Source organism: Aplidium turbinatum, chromosome 3 (assembly GCF_918807975.1).
Source record: "Aplidium turbinatum chromosome 3, kaAplTurb1.1, whole genome shotgun sequence".
NCBI lineage: Eukaryota > Metazoa > Chordata > Ascidiacea > Aplousobranchia > Polyclinidae > Aplidium > Aplidium turbinatum.
Genome location: NC_137474.1, coordinates 41,737,183 through 41,757,658, shown reverse-complemented (window position 1 = coordinate 41,757,658; position 20,476 = coordinate 41,737,183). Strand labels below are relative to the sequence as shown.

The following is a 20,476-nucleotide window of genomic DNA, read 5'->3' as shown; positions in this document are numbered from 1 at the left end:
AGGCCACGGTGCCAAACAGTGTCATAGGCTGCTGTTAGGTCGATAAAAACAGCCCCCGCTTTCTTTTTTGCCGAGAAACTCTCCTCAATATCCTGAGTTAGTAGTGTGACTTGGTCTACAGTTGACCTCCCGTGTCGGAATCCAGCTTGTTCGTTGGGAAGCAGTGGGTCAATTATTGGTTCGACACGGGCGTAGATCAGTCTCTCAAGGATCTTGAAAGGGATGCAGAGCAAGGAGATGGGGCGATAGCTCTTTGCATCGTCTAGTGGTTTGTTTGGCTTAGGGATCGCGACGACCAGAGATCTTCTCCATACTTTAGGAATCTTGAGGCGGCGCAGGCAGGACGACAGGAAATCGCATAACCAGGACTTTAGAATATAACCAGCGTGGATGATAAGCTCTGGACATATCCTATCTGGACCAGGGGCCTTACCAGGTTTTAGGTGCTTGAGGGCAGCATTGAATTCGCTCCGTGAGTTGTTTAACTTAAATTAAACAACCAGCATTCCAGTCCCAGTTGAAAGTATCTATCATTATGATTTCAAAAACACAAAGCTATTGCACTGATGTTATGTTCAAGTTCTCTCTTCCTCCTACACTACAAATAAATACTTAAACAGACCACAAACTACTAGCACTAGGGCTAATCTCGTTGTAGGATCTCATTGCGGTGTGTTTACATCACCAGAAACCGCTTTATTTCGGTTTCATTTCTGTTGAAACTACCGACATGAAATCCAGACCACCATGAATCTCATTTCGGTCATCGCATGCAAACAGACTAAGAGTCTGGCAGACTAACCGAAACGGAAAATTTTTATTTCGGGCGCAATGAAACGTCATGTAAACGTAGCCTGGCACATACTCCTAGCGGACCGGTACCTCGGCCTACTTACATTCACTTTTGTTGTTGCATGAGCAACAGCTTCGCGACCCCCTATAAAAAGCTCTGCGACCCCCTTGGAGGTCGCGACCCCCAGGTTGGGAACCACTGCTCTAGAGCGTGTGAATACAAAAAACATAAATTTCTTCATCAAAAGTGTGTTTTTCGACTCAAACAAAAGCAATGGATCTATTTAATATTCACAAGCCAGCATAACAATTTATTTCAACTCTTGCACAAATAAAAACCACACACTAATTGCACAAAACACAAACGCTAATAGTGGGCAAGAACATTCCGATTATTTGGAAAAACTTGAGTTATGAAAGTGGGGCACGAAAAGCTCATGATCGAGAACAATGGCGCATTGTATCGAACCCACAATACGATGAAGGAGCACGATGACGATGTCGTACAATTGCATTATAATTCATTTTTGCCGCAAAAGAAATGTTACAATGGTTTTCTTAAAAAAGCAAGACAATATCGTGACTGCACACACCAGAAAAAAAAACATGAATAATGACGACAATAGGATAAGAAGATATCACCAGGGTATGGAATGGAATGGAAGACGTTGTTTTCCACCATCCATCTTGAAAATTTTCTCCATTTCATTTCCATTTCACTACAGAAATCTTCCATTTCATTGCAAAAATTTCTTCCATCTCCATTCCATTTTCAATCTGCATTTTTTGTGATTTCTGCATTGTGTATAATATAATATGGATAAAAGTTATGTATTTGACATAGGCTAGGCTACTATATGTTTGTACAATATACCGTGCTGGTATGTGAAGCAATGTCGAAATGAACTTGATTGGTTAATTGTCATTAGGTCTACAGTGGCCTACGCGTGTAGGTTTCAAAGCGTTCTGGATGCAGCCACATATTGTTATTGTTTCTCAGACTGTTTGACCACACCATGTAACAAAATATTAGTTGTTCCAAATTTTTAGTATTCTTTTAAAAAATATTGCCGAGTAAAACATACTTTTAGCAATTTTTTCCATAACTGTCGTTTACTTTAGTTTGAATTAGTTATGTGTAAGGCTCTTTTTTAGTAACTTAAAAAACTCAAAAAGGTGACTTTAACTTGCAAAAAAGTAACCAAAAAGTAACTTTATTCAACAAAAACAAGAAAGCGAAAGAAATAGCAGCAATTCAACATAAAAAAGCATCTAAATTAGTTTCAATTTTAGCTCAAACTATAATTTTTACAATTCAATTTAATTTATTTTTCTTTGTCGGAAAAAAAACAGCAATGAAAAAGTTACTAAAAGTTTACGGGAACAAACCAACAAAAGGAAAAGGCGGCAAAACCACAGAAGTTTAAAACGTGCATGCGATGTAAATTTAAAGCATACGTCGATGAAAGAAAAGTTAAGCACGGCCACCAAACCAAACAGTTTAAAATAGATGAATTAGTTGAAAGAATCAGTTGGCTCCACATACCTAAAGCAACTGGAGGTGTGACAGGTGTGACTAATTACACATTTAAATTACATAGCCTATATGAAACTGTTTTGCATTTTCTGGCAGGAAGTTTCTGGCAATCAAACACTTTAGCTGTTGCAGGGAAAACAAGTGGTTAAATATAGTTAACACAATTTGTTTCACCGAAAAAATTACTTTACTAGCTTTCGGAAATACACGCGATACGAACAAGCACGGGCTCGTGCAAACTTAAAATCCGTACCATAGTAGAAGATATTTTAATTCAATAGTCTTAGCATTACATAGAATGTAAATTCATTTCCTCAGTAGCGATGAAGTATAAATAAATAGGGAAATTAGGCAAAAAGTATGCAAAATAAAGTGACCTAACAAATGAAGAGTAACCTAAAAACACAAAAATTGACTTTTGGTAACTTTTTAACTTCTTAAATAGGCTTTTGACTCAGCAAGGCTGTAACCATGAAATTTTGGCTCTACATTTCTTTTGTTAATATGTACAACCAATGCCATCTGGTACTATGTGGTATCATCGGGGGTGGCAAAATATACGAATATATTACATTGATAATACTGTACGTGAATATAATAATTCACACAGATATATAGGATAGAGCTTCGGTAGAGAGTTTGTCTTGTTGAACCATAGGCATACGAAGCCGAGTAACGTGATCAAGTTTAACATCTTCAAGTTTATTACATTATAGAAACACAAAACTACGCAACAAATTAAGTATCGAACGTTTTCGACATCACAAGATGTCTTCTTCAGGAATAATATACAGTACATACAACTTAACTGAACTACATCTGAATAAAAATACAATGGTTAATTAAACCTATAAACAGGAAAAGACAAAAACTGCACAGTACTTCTGACTAGCTCAAACTCAACGATAGGCTCTACGATCAAAGGTAACTGCATCAAAAGGTGTTAAACAGATCACATGATATGGTAGAAAGGCAAGGTGCGAAAAAACTAATTTTAAAATACAGAGAGCAAGAAAGACGAGCCGCAAGCATACAATTGTCTGTTCAAAAGTGGATTGTGACGTTTTATGTACAAGGCTTCCAAGATCTTAGTTTGATATATATAGGAATGTATATAGGAATTATAGATATATAGGAGTTAATATATATTTTTATATATATAAAAACAATAAAAACTATCAATACTACAAAAAAGTGCTCAATGCTAAGCAAAAAAGCAAAGCAGAGCAAATTAAATCAAATATAGTTATTACTATCTGAAGCCTTTACAAATTGTTTCACCTAACGGATCATCAGAAGGTCTCATTCAAATAGAATCTATTTCTATTTGATCTAATCTATTTCTAGATTCTATTTGAATAAGACCTTCTGATGATCCGTTAGGTGAAACAATTTGTAAAGGATTCAGATAGTAATAACTATATTTGATTTTTATATATATATATATATTTTTTTTCGATCTTAACTAGGAGTTAACCTATATATGTTATCACATCACACACATTTATAAACAGTGCAGCAAGTCATGTATTGCAAGTCATCGCCTCTAGAGTACTTCACGCTTGATTGGTTTTCAACAACATGTGCTGCTTAGCGCTTCTTTTATTTATCTGTCTCGCTTAGTATGGAGGACTAGGCTTTGTCTGCGCAAATTTTATTAGTCTTTGTTCGGTTTGTTTCACTGTTAATAAATTTAAAGGAGCCTAGAAAAAATGTTTTAATCAATGTTAGGTTGATGGAAAAGTTGCAGGCTATTTTGTGTACTTGCCTTGATGCTTAAAGTATGTAAACAATGAATGATTTCATATTTTTGAGGATTAACTCGTCTTTACTTGTTTCTACAGACTTTGAAGAAATTATTGATTTGTTTGCAAGAGAAAAAGCCCGCTGGAAGCGATTTTAAACAATTAGTTCATTATACAATGACATTCATTGATGTATTCAAATAAACAGTGCAAATAACGTTTTTGTAAGGAATTGAAAATATAAATCGTAGCGCAACATCGAAAAATTTTTTTTTGGGGGGCGGCACTTTTCGTATCTGCCTAGGGCAGCGCTTAGGCTAAATCCGGCCCTGCCTATAGGTTAATAGCATTCTAATAACAGCGATTTGTTGAGGTGTAGCTCTGTTAGACATCAACAAATCCTAGCAGTAAAATGTCTGTATAATAATCAACACTTTAACCATCAGAAAACTTGATGTTTTGTCTTGATACACAGAGTTGAGATCATCCAAAAATGTCATTACGTAAGTGCCATTAAAAAGCTTGACAAATTTACTAGATTAATGCAACTAAAAAAATGGCCAATCTACCCCAGTGTGAGAATTCCTGTGCTAGGTTGGGAGATTTCTACATTATTACTTTTAGGTTAGTATTTAGGCCTAAGCGAAATGCAAGTTTACCGCAACCTGATTGGTGCCACAAACCATTTTCTTTCTCACTTTTCGTTTTGGTATAATACGTGGAAAAAATTGCACTAAAAAACTCCTGGAAACTGCTGAAAACGTCTTACTTGAAGATTGCAGAGCAGTGGTTCCCAACCCTTTTTAAAACGGAGGGCTAAATTCAAAATCTAAATTTTAACAAAACAACAAGCCATGAAACTGAAAAAACATAAGCCTATTGCTATAAAACAACACAAACAAACCAATTTAATGTAAAACCCCATTTGACCTTTTAGTAATTTAGATAGCCCCGATGGTTAGCGCGTGACTACGTAAAGTTCGTAAACGAAAAAGCTTCAAGATCAAACGGCGCTGGTTCGATTCAAGGGGTGTGCGCTTGAGCAACGCACGTTAAGGACTGCTCTCCATTCAGCGGCATGTTACAAGAAAATTTATTTTGTTGGTGTAAAATACAACGGTGCCACGTCACAGGAATAAGATCATCTTTTTCACGCTATCTGATCGATTCCATGGACCTCAACTCTTTCCTAATGTAAAAGGACACCCATCTGTTGCAACTGAACACAGCTTTGAAGAGATCAAATGTGAATCCAGAACACGAAATAAATCTATCCCATTTGTTGTGCTGTGAATAGAACGCGAATGGAGAGATTTCCGCAAACGTTCAAGTCTGGCGTAATATTAGCTCTGTATCCGTGGTACAGAAGCAATGTTACTTATGAGCTATTTTCTTTGCTAACACATAAGTTATGTGACAACTAGCCTATGCATTTTTGAGCAGTTCTTTTTTTAGCACAAATAATACTCTTTCAATTCATCGATGAGGACCGCAGGAAGCATGGCTGAGAATCACTTTTTTTAGATCATAGAGAAACGGAACTATATTCTCTTTCGGCCTATTTTTTCTGATTAACGAAGTACAGCATTATGGGTTAGGCCTATATAACAGTAGTTTAAGTTTGTTTTCAAGTAATTTAGTAGGCTTATGTTTTTTAAGCAAGCTTGTAGCGAGGCGTAAAAATGTCGAATTGACCCTTCTGATGTTGTGGCCAAAAAAGCGAACCTGCACGTCCCGTAATGCCCTATTGTTCTAACCAAAGGTTTGACTACGGTGAGAGCTGTTCGAAACTAAAAAAAAGTTGCCCTAGTTGTAAGATTCACTTTGATTTGTGTTTTGTACGATCTTATGATAGTTTGACTGGTTGTGTCCACTTGCAGAAATGCATGGTAGGTTTTCATTCAGACAAAAGAATTCACGCACTCAAGATATCGGTTAAAAAAACACAGGTTCGAGTCCGTAATTGTTACAACATTGAATTTATTTATGTATTTTTCTTGCATTCAGACATCTCCACATCGCGCTATTTCACCTAGCAAACAATTTATTGAAACAACAAGCAAGACAAGATAGAAGGTATGAATCTCTGGCAACTCAAGGGCGACATCGTTCAACGAATCTCGGATAGAGGCAAACATCCCGGATGTGATACCGGTTGCAAATCCAGGTGAGCAATCTTTCCAAGCCCAGGCCGTACCCTCCATGGGGGCAGGTGCCGAACCGTCTCTGAAAAGTAAAATTTCAAATTGAAAATTTTTTTTATTGAGTTGAGGTTGACGAGAAAATGATTTATAGCCGAGGTTCTTTTCAGTGACTATCTTCAAGAGCTCGTCGTCAGAGTATAGCAGATCTACTGTACTATGAAACGCTAACTGCAACAGAAAAGGAGTTAAAATCCAGCAAAACGCAAACACACCTTGTAAGAGGAACTAAAACTTACAGAGGTTCACCATCTAGGTTCTTGGAGTAGAAGAGTTCAGGTTAAGATGTGTCATTGTGTCTATTGCACATCGTTAAGCTTGGATTGGCTAATTTTGAGGACGTCACAGACAACAAAAGTTAAGTCCACTATTTTGTTGTTGGTTTAAACAACTTTTACTGAAGTTGAAACATGATCTACCTGGTCTGTGTACCAATAGTAGAGTGATGAGTCAACTCCTTCACTCTCGTAAGCTTTCATAAGCTCTTCGTGGTCGTCCATCCTCATAGATCCTCCAACTATCTCACCAACGTTAGGCATCAGCACGTCAACCTGTAACCACATTGATGTAAGCAGAGCATAACGTGTTTTTATATAACGCTGCATCAATTTCATATATGCCTTATTCTCATCGCTGTACAAAGCAGACCTTGGCAATGTAGCCGTATAGATGCGCAGTCGAGTACACGATTACTTTGAATTCTTTGCTTTGTTGATTGCCAAGCAAGAATACGATTCAGCTCCATTTTTAAAAGTATTTAGTATAACGAGACGGGGTATCGAACATATTCCTAACGATTCAAGGGTGGGAAATTAAACAAATAATGACTTTGTTTAAATGGTCTTCGAGTTATTCCTCTCTAGTAACCACAGCCCATGAAAGTATCAAACAAGACGAACAAGATATAGGTCTTTCGAGTGGTAACAAGACTCTTTCAGCCTAAACAACCCGATCAAACATGGGCATTTGTGAAGATGTGACTACTGCATAAGCGCATATCGTGGGTAAATTTTACATTGTGTTTAAGCTATTTGCCACATATTAAAACTTCCAAGCTCGCTTTTAACTAAAGCGTCCCAAGTTCATCTAAAAAGATGATGTAAGACATGGGCGAACGAAGAAATCCCATTTTTTAGCAGAGTGAAGAGAGTGCGTCAGTTCGACACCGCTCCAGGGAACGTGGCTTGCGGCTGTGTCTCGGCAAGACTATGCAATCATCAAGTTAGTCAACTGGTTTTACTTTTCCATGCCATTAAATAAGTAAAAACAGCTGAATTGTTGACTAATGGTAAATACATTATATAGTATTTTGCTGTGCTCAGCAATCTGTTGTTTTCTATACAATTACACGAAATGTTGGCATAATGGACAAAACAAAAACGATTTATACCGATTCTGTTAATTCCCTGTTCTCTGGGCATCTCTGCATGTAGAAGGATTTGATATTGGCCGGAAAACGGCACAAGAGGATAGGTTCATTAATCTGATCCGTCATTTTTCTTTCCGGCATTTCCGGAATATCTTCGCCGAACTCATAATAGGTGCCTGCCAAGTAGGTATTTGTCAGCACAGCTGGATATCCGTTTAAAATGCTAGCTGTTAAAAGGTTATCAGTTCGAAACTAAGTGAAGATTCACTTGAAAGCGCCTTTTAGCAAAAAAAACTTGGAGACAATCTCTCAGTAAACATAAAAATTAGTTTAATAACAAGCAAAGTCACTCCTAGGCTATCTGTGAATGAGTGGTCCACCAGGATTCCTCAATAGACAAAAACTGAGCTCTACGAGCGGGACAACTGCGATCTAGAAACTGTGGTTCGATTCTTTGCGCATGCAGCACAGCGACGCACTTTAAGGTCAGCATTCCACTCAACTCAGCGTCATTTGCTGAATGGAATATTTTGCAGACGACAGCGCTTCAACAAGCGGAGACTTAAACCCGTCAGCATCAATGCCCAGACCTGGGCAGTGGATCCAAGCCGATATACTTTACATAGCTACCCCAATCGTACCATCCTCCTTTTTTATGTCATGTTCCTTCAAGTATACGATCGCCTCCGAATAATCCATTCGACGAAAAGGTCGTTTTGGCCGTTGGAAGCCCTGAAATGACGTCACATACAAAACACAATGAGACTTCGTCAATAGCGTTTCTATGATTCCAATTCCCGACAACAGACAAAGTTCTGATGAAGCGAATTTTTTTTCCATTAGCTTCGCATCAACAGATTGGTATGGAGACACATCCATAGCGAAACTACTCTGCCCTAAGAAGCAGCACGTACAGGAAGTAGACAAAATTTAGTTTCACGAAACAGTTCTGATCACACACGCCCAAAACGACAGACCAAAGTTTGCTTAAAACAAACTGTGACGTCAGTCTTGATGACGTGTGTTACTCGTCACTTTATAACGTACCACCAATCAATGAAGTCATATGATATTTGAATAGCTCCTTATACAAATGTCGCCACTCACGGGGTTAAGATCTTCAATAAGCGGACCGGCAGGAGACTTCAAGACACGATCAACAACGTCACAAATTAGTTCCTCCAGACTATCGAGCAGGTCGTTGAAGGTTATGAATGCGCATTCCGCCTCGACGTGGGTGTACCTGCCAACGTGGGAGTTCAGAGTGATGGTATCCGATATCCATTACATGGATTTAAAAGAAGCAAGACAAAATCTTAACTCATTCCATAGGAAGTTATGCAAAGTATACAGTGATATTTTCATGTTGGGGATTTTATTTTGATTTTTAAAATCAACAAGATAAAAATGCGTTCGATTGTCTAGTTTCTTTTTTGCTAAGTCATGACAGCCCAGAAAACTCAAGACACTGATAACTTGTCGCTCAGTAGTAGATGCAGGTTAGTGATGTACGGTTGTGCAACAGAAAAGGATTGATCAGTTCCTACTAACGTCAACTTCTCAATTATCTAGTGGAAAACATTGGGAGTTTTTTTTTATGCCAAACTGGTCAAGAGAAAGTAGGAAAATTCGATTGAGAAAAAGTTTCCACATTGGGCTGTGAGAAGCTATATGAAGTGCACTACACTTTGTTAATGCGCTTTAAGACGGCATAAGCTTACCAAAATTGGAAGTTTGTGTGAAGGTGATGTCATTGAGGAGAACGATCAACAACCGATGATTTGCTGATCAAGTATAACCATGAAATATATTTTCAGTAACTTACTCCGCTAAATGTCGTCTGGTCCTGCTCTGTTCAGCTCTGTACGATTCTGCCAAGCAAAACACGTCGCCCAGAGCGGGAAGACACGTTTCTAGGTAGAGTTGGGACGACTGGGTGAGGTATGCCTGCTCTCCAAAGTAATCCAACTTGAAAAGGGTAGAACCCCCTTCGCACTGGGTCTGTACCAAGCAGGGAGGAGTAACCTGGGGAAAGATGAGGCAATTACTAACAGCAATCGTGTCTCGTTGTGATTATTATAATGGCAATGAAAGACAATAAACATACACCTTTGCAATAATTTTGACAATATTTTCAGAACTTAACTGAACGAGCATAAAAATGCGGAAAAGTAAAAAAATTCTGAAGCTACGCCGATATGAGCCTTTTAAAATCTCTCTCGCAAACTTTTACAATTAACTGGGTTGTGTCAGTAGTTCTCTTAGACCAGTGGTTCCCAACCGCGTCACGCGGCATCCTGGGGTGCGACGAACTATTTCTCATATTCATTTTTATATGCCTTCAAATGGTTAGTGAAGATCATTGTTGCTGGTAAAGTTTTTATAAACTGTTGTTTTTGTCACAATATTCCAAAGTCACCAGGAGCTTCATGTACCTCGTAGTTTTTATATGCCTTCAAATGGTTAGCTAAGATCATTGGTGCTGGTGAAACTTTTATAAACTATTGTTTTTGTCACATCATTCCAAAGTCACCAGCAGCTTCATGTACCTCGTAGTAACCCCGTGAAAAGTAATGATCGCGGAAGGCCTGCATGAGGTAGGACCTGATCCGGAGGATCTTGGAAGTCTGTTCTCCTCTGATGACGAGATGACGGTTGTCCAACATGATGTCAACATCTGCTTCCTAACGAACAAAAAAATTTGATCAAAAGAACAGAACTCACGCAGTGATTACAAGGTCTGCATCAAACCAAGTTGTTTTGGAAGAGTCTGATTTAATAGTGGTGGACTAGCATTCAGTAACCGGGTGTGATATATTTTGTTTCTTTGTTAACAGTCGCCTTTCTTATTTAAGACTTTGGATGTACTGTACAATGCCACAATTGGCAATATTTCACCTGACTACATCGAGAGGCTACAGGAGAGAGATACCTGTCATCGATGTCATCATCCAAGACAAATCTTCTACTTCGTTTGGATTAAAACTTATTGACAGCTACAGTACACACCATAGGCGTCATTTCAGGGGTGCGAAGGGTGCTTGAGCACTCCAAAATGAAAATCTGAGATAACAACATATGTCCCTAACAACATAAATGCGAGAGCACCCCTGGGCCCTGGTTTGCATACAAAATACACCGATTCAAATGGAAATTTGCATTGCTAAATAACGGGTTTTTTTCTTTCTTGAAAGTCGTTTCACCAAAGCGCAATATTTTCAGTGTTTTACATTTGTGGGTGGCACGCAGCGCCACACACATCAAAGGCAGACATGATTGTACTATTGCGTAACAATTAAGCACAAACACGTTTGACATACCGCTGCAGTCTATTCGATTACACATACGACAAAATTATCTTCTTTTATGTTGATTCGACATTTCATGACGTAGGCTAAACATGGTTGAATTTACTATTAGATTGAGTCATTTGTTTTAACATTTTCCATCGGTCAGGTTTTCAATTGATTCGGCCTGATTTGTCACATTTTGCAAAAATTTGCAAGTTTTTCTAACTTTGGGCGAACGTTTAAATAAATTTTTCTAAAAATTATATTTTTATGCTTTCTTTATTCTTTTCCCAAGATGACACAATAAGTTTTAACATCCTCACATGTTGAAAAACAAAGAAAATTTGATTTTGTAAATTTTAGTCAGACTGTTAATTTTCAATAACAGTCTGATTTTGCGTTTTTCAACTTGCTTTTTCTCATTTGCTACTGCTTCCCCAAGGCAAGAAAAAAGTTTTTGTCGTTAGGAAACCGCAAAAAGTAAAAACATCTCAAAAAATGTCAGTCAAGCACTAGCAGTAGCTGTAATCAAAATCTGCAAAATGTGACAAATCAGGCCGCATTTCCAGGTGGTCATGGATTACCCTATATTGACAATTTTCATAAGATAACTTATAGAGCACCCCTAATTTCATCAAATTTTTTAAAAAAAATTACGCCAATGGTACACACGTATATCTCAAACGCCCAAGCAACAATTTAGGTAAGATTTTTTTTTCACTTTTCAAGAATCACTACAGTTTTCAACTTTTGTGTTACCGGTACTGCGCAAAAACAGAAGTGCTAGAGTTGTAAGCTTAGCTGCATGGGAGCTGAAAATCCATCGAATTATCGTGACTCGTGAGAATCATGTTTCGTGAAATAACGTATATATACATATAAAACACAAATTCAACTTTGAAGCAACACGTTATTCTCTCGATACTGGGAATTACATTATGTATCTCAAAACATGCTTCGCTAGATGACTTGGGTTCACTGTTCATGGTTTACTTACGCAGTACGCACTATTAGAAGGCCACTTATTGCAAGGTCCAGCCTCCTGTGAAATGAAACTAAACGTTATAAAACATTCCGTACCTGGTTAAGAACTGTATCGATGCCCCCAGGTGGGGCTGCCCCTATCAGGTCCCAGTAATCGCAATGTAACTCATGCCCCCCGGGGGCTGAATGGCCCTCGGGTACAACCTTGAGGGTGCCGTACAGGGTGACCGTGCTCTCTGGGCTGAGAAGGAGGGCATTGTAGGTTTGGCAAAGTTTATCATTGAGCACAGCTTGTAGAAATCCAGTACCGTCTCTTAGTACGATAAACATCAGTGTTTTACCTAAAAAAGAAATACAAAATAGTGGTTCGGTTTTAGATCAAGTCAAGTGATGTCAAACCCTGAAAGAGTTTATGGCGATTGTTATTTTTGTCGTATCCAAAGTTAGGCCCGGTGATTGAAGATTTAGATTAAGAAGACAGGAAGGCAAGAAAGTCAATCTTTGTGTCCACCTTCAGACATGCCTGTGTCCTGTCGAAGACACAGCCGCGTGCTTTTGAGCGGTGTCGAACTGGTGCCTACTCGAGCGCCAAACCAGGCCTTTTACCTCTCGGCTATGCATAGTAATCAGGATGTGTAAGTTTAAATCGAAATGCACAAAATTCTAGCTGTGCTCTAATAACCAGGTATCGTGCTATAGTCGAAGCAACGAGGAGCAGGCAAACGATAAGAACCAAAGATATCCGATGTAGTAAATCACTTGTTCAAAACTTTACAAATGTGGTTGCTGGTCAACACAGTATTCTATGCAGCTAGAGCCCAATAGGCTACACCACAGACGCGAATCTACAGAAGATGCAAGTAAAAGCGACCAAAACGTTTCAGATATCACAATTCTATGTGAAGTTTCAACTAACATCAGAGCCTGGAGATATAGTTACCTTGCCTCCTGATACGGTGAGCCCATCCAGATACCTTAACACGGCAATCACGATATTCCGAGCAACCTCCGATCTTCACCTAAAATATAACGATGCCATTAAAAAGGTAGACAAATATGAAGTTGTTGGAAGCAAGACTTCGGGAAAAACGAGGACATTTGTACATAACCACCACTGCAAAACTTTCCAGACAGCAAATCAGTCATTTTTTACATTGATTCAACGTCTGCAAACGTTAAATTATTGTAAAAAGCGACGGACTTGCTGTCTGGATTAAGACCACATGATTGCTGTGCAGCAACGGCCAGTAGCGTAAGACAACTAAAAGTCTGAAAGACGTTTCTACTTTGAATTAAAATGCACGTTTCTGAGCACACGGACAGATCATGTCAAACAACACAACAGAAGGAATAGAAGAAGGATTACTTCAGTCGGAAACTACTCGCTACAAACAGGAAATTTACTTAGCATTAACGGCAAACAAATGTTTTAACTCGTATTCTTTGTGGTTGCCGAAAATGCAATGAGTTTTAAAATGGTATATATTTACCACTTTTGAAGAAGGTAAACTTTTGTCTTCCTCGATCGTAACTTTCTTGGCTTCTTCTAAATTCTTTTCCCGCCTTCGCAAGTCTTCTTCCTCTCGAACCTTTGAAGTAAATGGAATTCATTGCTGTTCATTTCAATCTTCAAAAGGAATGGTTTTTTAGAGTTGCCTGATTGAGCACTTTCACGCCTAATTGGGCTACTTTTGATTTCTCTAGGCGCCAAAAATTTGTGTTGGGCGGGCTTTGTTTGGGTGGCGCCCATTTGGGCTACTTTTTTTTCTAAATACAATATTACCTTTTAAGTAAAAATTGTATCATATTTAAAATTTTTACCTGATTTGTAGTTATTTCGTTGAGGAGCAGCGTTTTAGGAGGCTTCGGTCAGGCAGGGTTACCAATTTGGTATAAAGATGCTAATTTTCAAAAATGTGAATGTTTAGGCCTTAATATTTGGCAACCTAATGGTTTTCTTTAAAACTATGAAGTGTATTTGAAAAGCACTAACGTGATCTGTACAAGATACGATTATAAGAATGTTAAGCCACAGTATATTCAAACTTAATCATATTTTAATCAAACGGCAACGGTAATTAATCTTAATCAAACGATATCACATATACAAACTCTAGAGCGTAATTCACCAATTGTGGAAACATGCTATTCCAGTGGTTCTTAATACATTGAATCGTCTTTGTGATATTTGGTAGTTTTTAAGCGTTCGTTATTAACACGTAAAAGAAATATCAGTCAACGAAAGTTGTCTTATCTACGTGGTGCAAACATCTTAAAATGATATAATAAGGTCAACTATTGTAAGCTTTCAAAAACTACATCATACCTTCCTGGCTTCATCTTTCCGCAGCTCTGCAGCGTATATCTTTGCCTGTTTCTTCATTTGAGCTTTTGCTGCTGGTTCATATTTCTAGAAGAAAATGGAAGTGAAGCAATTAGTTTAAATGAAAATTTGATAATAGCAACGAAATGGATATGAAACAAGTGAAAGACAAGCATAGTAAACACAAACGGACTACCACAGGGCTGCCAAGGGCAATTTCCATAAAATGTATTGAAATTTTACAACTATTCAATTCTTTAATCATTTTAATGCATAAAAACGACTTTTCCAACAGTTCTGTTGAACGGTATCTAAAGTACCTTATCGTCTGTTTTCGAATCGACATAAATGACAGGGAAGGGTTCCTTCTTATGGTACAACATTGCTCGCAGAATGGTTTTAAACGGCTTTGAGCTTGTCCCATCACCACTTTCGTCACTCCCATTCTTTTCGCTGGTATACAATTCACCTTGATATAAATAGGAAATTAATACACTTAGTGGAGGCAGCTAAAAGAATACATAAAAATTATCAAAATCAACTTAGCATACAGAACCTTGTTTATAGTAGTTAAATCAAACAACACTAAAAACAAATTTTCATAAAAACCTTAATTCTCATGTATAAATTCTAGTGTACCAATGAACAGAAAAGAGTTGTTTAAATTAAAGCCGTTTTTAATATCCTGACATAAAATATGAAGCCTTGATCAGCTAATGGCTGAGAAATTAATCTAGTGGTTAATCAATTGTTAAAAATTACTTTAATATTGACATGTAAATTAAAACATCTATTACCGTACCTAATGACATATCTTTCACGTTTTGCTGTAAATCTCCTGCACTCATATTAAATATGTCCTACTGTACAAATATAAGAAAAACCTGCAAATAGCGACATTTCAATTGGTGAGACAAGAATTTGAATTGGTGCCGAAATCCAAACATTGCTTGAAAATTACAAATACTATAAAAAATATTCTTCACGCAAATCACCAAATCAATAAACACAACACTACTAGTTTCCACAAAAAAAGGTCATTAGAAGTAAGCTGAACTATTATGTTTCATACAAAGTGTTTCTGTGAATGAGCGAGTAATAAAGACAAGTAATATTGATGAAGCTCATTGAAAAAGCATATAGAATGTTTCCAATGGCAAACAACAGACATGGCATTTTGACCAGAAAAATCCTAGACAACATATCAAAGCACAAAAGTCACATCAATAACGAAACGGTAAAACGCAGGACACATGCATCGATTAGTACCATGCAGCACATCTACAGTCTACACACAAAATATGGAAAACTAACTTTCAAAGCTACTTTGTGACAAAGTAACGAATTTGAAAGCATACTTTTTCAAATGGAAGTGAAAGAATCACTGACTCACTGTCATAACGTATAACATGAAAAGAGTAGTTTGGTTAGTTTGGAAAGTAGTTTATTATGGATACGGCCTCCAACAGGCCACAAGTATCTATACCTCTACCATATCTGCTGTTGATTAGTTGTCCCAAAACGAGATTAATAAAATTGTACAAATTAGCCTATACAGTATATACATCTTTGTGCGTTTTCTCATGTGCTGGACGATGTCAGTCAGAGCGAGCTAATCCGTGAAGTTTCGTGGATCGCATTTGCAAAATACGTGTTCACAATCAGCTACCAGAGATGTACATGAACTTGCATTTAAACCAGGCAAGATTTAGTGTCAGGACCGGATTTGGATTTAAACTATTTTAACAGATTTAGATTTTGCTAATTTGACTATTTGCAAGCACAGTTGACAAAAATTTCAAATCACATTCTAGTTTTTAATTACAAGCAATTTTCTCGTACTTGGGTTATTTCCAATTGTAAAAAATATTTAAGGGAAACAAGAGGGTTTTATTCAGACGAAAGAGTTCAAACATTTAGATGTACCCATTGACAAGAACACAGCTTTTTCGAATCAACAAAATTTGTCATAACATTGGATTTATACATTCAAAGTGAAATGCTAAGAGAACTAAAGTCATGTGTTTGGACACACAGATGTTGGAAAACAATGATCATGATAAAACAAAAATTCTGCAGAAATTATGATGAGCCCTGTGGCAGTGAAATGGTGCCTTCAAAATCTTTCTGTGCACTTAGTGAAGAAACATCAGGAGCATGAAACTCTGAAGGTGAAAGAGCAGCCACGTCATCACAAATTTGTTGAAGCAAGCAGGGTACAATACACAGACTTTGGAGAACACGATTATTATCAATCATGACAAGCAAGCATGGTACAATTGACACAGCATATGTCATTGGGTAATGGTTATTCTATGTAATATAGCTGCTGCATTAATTGTTTCTTTGAAGTGACAAATTTTATTAATAGATCTACAAAAAGCATATAACTTTGATAAGAATTTATTAAGTGAGTTAAGGTAGAAAAATTAGCCAAACTAAAAAGTGTGTTTTCATTAAAACTGACATCTGAACAAACAAGTTTTATAATGTATATACTGAACATGAAACATATAATACACTAGGATATAAATAACTATCTACTGTATATCGCATGATGCTTTAATACAAGTTATTTAACAGTGGCCTACCATTTATAATTGTAATCATACCAGACATGGTGCAAGTTATAAAACAATGGCATGAAGTAACTTTGCCTACCACAAAAATTTTAAAAACAAATATCATAATTCAAAGACTAGTTTTCTATTATGTATATTCACTGTTTTCCTGGATCTTCTTTGAGTGGTATTGTCAAATTAAATACCATTTTTTCTGAAGTTGAGTCCGGGTCAACACAGAAATATCCCAGCCGTTCAAACTGGTACTGTTTGAAAACATCTGCTCCTTTAACAGATGATTCGATGCGAACATTTTCTTTTATCTCCAATGTGTTAGGGTTGATATCTGTGAGAAATCCACCGGGTACGACTGCAGGATCTTCCGGGTGCTTGTGTTTAAATAATCGGCTGTATATTCTCACTTCAGATGTGTTGCTATGATTTTCAGATACCCAATGGATAAATGCTTTAGGTTTGCTAACACTGGCAACTGGATCATACCTGGCACACAAATGCAAAACACGATCGTCCTTGTCTTTTACTACTTTTTCAAATGTTAAGACAAATCCTGCATAACGAAGACCTACGGGCTGGTTTGCTGCAAATCGCTTGAAGTTTTTATCAGCCTCATCAACAAAATCTGTACTTTCAATAAAGATTGTGGAAGAAAGTGTCACTACTCGAGTACCTCTTGATTCATCAGCAGGAAAGTTGGGAACAGTAATGTCAATTGAATCTTCTCCTGCAGGAAAATTGGTAATCATAACTTTTAAAGGATTCAGCACAGCCATTACTCGAGGAGCAGTGTTGTTTAATGTTGTTCTGACACAAGCTTCTAGCATAGGAGGTTCCAAAACAACCAAATTTCCTGTTACACCAACCTTTGCACAAAAATTATTGATAGCTTCTGCAGGAAAACCCCTCCTTCTCAGTGCTGTAAGTGTAAACAATCTTGGGTCATCCCAATCTTTAACTATTCCAGCAGTTATCAACTTTGTAATTTTTCTCTTTGACACTACAGTGTACTGAAGATTAAGCCGTCCATATTCCCACTGAACTGGACAATACACATCAACTGCATTACAAAGCCAGTAATAACTAGAGCGTCTAGCTTGGAACTCTTTTGTACATAGAGAATGTGAGATATGCTCAAGACTGTCACAAAGGCAATGAGTATAATCATAAGTTGGATAAATGCACCATTTATCACCTGTGCAGTGATGTGGTGTGAATTTAATTCTGTATGCAACTGGATCCTGTTTGCCATCCTCCATAACCATCTTCATCCTCAAAATTGCATCCCCTTCGTCAATCTTTCCTTTTCTCATGTCGTCAAACAATGCAAGAGACTCAGAAATTGGTCGTTCTCTCCATGGTGAAGGCGGTGGGTTTTTCCCTTTAATTTCTTCATATTTCTGATGACAGATATAAGCCAAATTTTTCTTTATTAATACAATGGCAAGGTCATAAAGATCTTGAAAGTAATCAGAAGCATGCGTTATTTTGTATGGAGTGTAGCCAAGCCATTTTACCATTGCCAATATTCCTGTGAAATACTTTTCTTCTTCCTTTTCAGGATTGGTGTCATCATAACGAAGAAAACAAATTCCATTATTGGCTTTTGCATAGCCAAAGTTAAAATTAATAGCTTTCGCATGACCAATGTGCAAAATTCCATTCGGTTCTGGAGGAAACCGTGTTCTAACTTGTCCACCAGTTATTCTTAAATGTTCCTTTAACAAATCCATTGTGTTTTCAGTGATAACATAGCCTTCAGTCTTGTAGTTCTCACCTGACTTGTGAAATTTCAAGGCTGCACCTCGAAGTTGATCCATCAAGCTAAGTTCTTCTGTCACGGCTTCATTTGATTTCTTTGGCTCTGCTTTATCACCGACTCCAGTGGGCTTACCAGGTTTTTTGTCTTTTTTCTTTTTTGGTAAAGGAGCAAGATCAGCCTCTGTTTTTGGCCCTAAAAGGTCAAGCATTTGCATGTCCAATTCATTTTTTACAATCTTTCCATCAGCAAACTTTAGCAATTTTCGTGCTTGGGCTAAAATTTTTCCAGAGTTAAACCGATATCTCTGCTCTATAATTTCATTGCGATGCTGATCTACAATAAACTCAATAACTTCCTCTATCTCTTCAGGTGACACAGAAACTCCGACACCACATTCTTTAGAAAACACGTCAATGTCAACAGGCAATGTTGGATTCTTTTTCAAATAATCAAATGCACAAGATAATTGAACTTCAGAAGCAATGTCTTTCTTCATAATAAATTCAACTAAAAGCGGTAAATGCTGTTTATCTTTTAATCTGGTAGATACTTGATACAACATATTTCCAATTCCTTTTTCAACTGGACATATTTTTTCACCTATCTTTATAGCATCTTCAAACAAAGCAGAAACAGCTTTGTTTTTTATTGTTTCTTCTGCCTTCTGCTTTGACAAACCAGCAGACACAAATAGTTCTAACAAATCAGTCATTGTAACAGACTATCACAAGTTCAAATCAAAATACCAATCTAGGCAATGCACAAAAACTTTTATTTATTTAAATTTTTTCCTAACCTGAGTACGGTATAACATTATGCTCATGTAAAAATCTAAAATACTGGTCATCATCATCTATTGTAAATAATAAATATATGCACCGTACTACAGTAATCCCCACTTATTAAATCCAAATGGGGACTACACAATTTTTAACTTATTAAGCACTAAGCTAGGTACAAGTTTTTGCCACTACTATACCCATAAATAAATAGTACGTACTGGTAATCAAGAAGAACTGTTCCAAGATACCGTAGCAGGCCTCGAAATTCACGGCGGACACCGCGGACATGTCCGCCGTCACAGCATGTGATGTCCGCGGGAAGTACCATCTAGATCGGTCATATTTGTCCGCCGAGAAATAACACAGGAACTAGCAATACAAATCGTCATTGCATAGCACGAACAATTGTTGTGATTGTGAGAATATAATTTCCCGCGCATTCTAGCGCGCATCTAAAAAATGTGAATTACTGTATCCCTGATATTCCATTCAAGCAGAAAAACTTTTGATTTTTACGTTGCTTTAACGATTGATGACATTGAATCAGCGTAACAAAGGTGAATTCTTCGCTAAGAATCAATGGGAGCACGCGCAACTTAGTTCAAGTCTTACGTCACAATGTCTGGCTTTGATTTTCGAGTAATATTGATAAGGCAAGGTTGGTTGTAACAAAATTAGATTATACGAGTAGGCTATCACAGCACGATGAAGCAAAATTTGTTAAGTTTTGGTATTACAGTAAGAAAGAAAAGGCCCATGGAAAATTTACTTTCGCTCACATAACACGCAAAAATATACCTAAGGAAGAATTTCCAGTGAAACTTTGCACAGCAGAAAATAGTACCGTAGCGGTAGTGTAGAAGTTTCCTGACTCGTGCCCAGAGCATTGTGACGCAAAAATCCACACAAACTCGTTCGGTGGAAGTTAATCAGTTATGACGCGTATTGCAGCTACACGGCGCTTTGACTCTCCAAGCGCACCTTGTTGGTCTGATGAAAGCCTTCGCTGAAATTTTAAAAAGCCTTCCAAACTGTAGCCATAGCTCTTAAATGGCGAAGAAGTATCAAGATAAAGTGATTAAGCATGACGATCGACGCTAAAACTCGTGTGTCTG

The 20,476-nt window shown here is 37.4% G+C and overlaps 2 protein-coding genes across 2 annotated transcripts; both read right to left on the bottom strand.

Annotated features, from left to right (window-relative positions):
- Positions 1–6,097: 6,097 nt before the first annotated feature.
- On the bottom strand, positions 6,098–15,127 carry LOC145766001 (asparagine--tRNA ligase, cytoplasmic-like). The gene is made up of 13 exons (XM_082577655.1): positions 15,044–15,127; positions 14,562–14,710; positions 14,245–14,328; positions 13,409–13,507; positions 12,859–12,937; positions 12,015–12,259; positions 10,194–10,328; positions 9,470–9,669; positions 8,752–8,887; positions 8,286–8,376; positions 7,666–7,820; positions 6,695–6,826; positions 6,098–6,300 (listed from the first exon to the last, which is right to left on the bottom strand). The coding sequence occupies exons 1-13, from the start codon at positions 15,087–15,089 to the stop codon at positions 6,169–6,171; spliced, it is 1,683 nt and encodes a 560-aa protein (XP_082433781.1). The 5' UTR covers positions 15,090–15,127; the 3' UTR covers positions 6,098–6,168.
- Positions 15,128–15,131: 4 nt separating this feature from the next.
- On the bottom strand, positions 15,132–19,325 carry LOC145766000 (glutamine--tRNA ligase-like). The gene has a single exon (XM_082577654.1). The coding sequence runs from the start codon at positions 19,289–19,291 to the stop codon at positions 16,961–16,963; it is 2,331 nt and encodes a 776-aa protein (XP_082433780.1). The 5' UTR covers positions 19,292–19,325; the 3' UTR covers positions 15,132–16,960.
- Between the last annotated feature and the right edge of the window lie 1,151 nt (positions 19,326–20,476).

Coding starts and splice junctions, on each gene's coding strand:
- LOC145766001 (XM_082577655.1), bottom strand. CDS start 15,089: ATGAGTGCAGGAGATTTACAGCAAAACGTGAAAGATATGTCATTAG. Junction 12,260..12,858: donor TCACCGTATCAGGAGGCAAG/GTAACTATATCT, acceptor TTTCTTTTTTAG/GTAAAACACTGATGTTTATC. Junction 8,377..8,751: donor TTATTGAAGATCTTAACCCC/GTGAGTGGCGAC, acceptor ACGTCATTTCAG/GGCTTCCAACGGCCAAAACG.
- LOC145766000 (XM_082577654.1), bottom strand. CDS start 19,291: ATGACTGATTTGTTAGAACTATTTGTGTCTGCTGGTTTGTCAAAGCAG.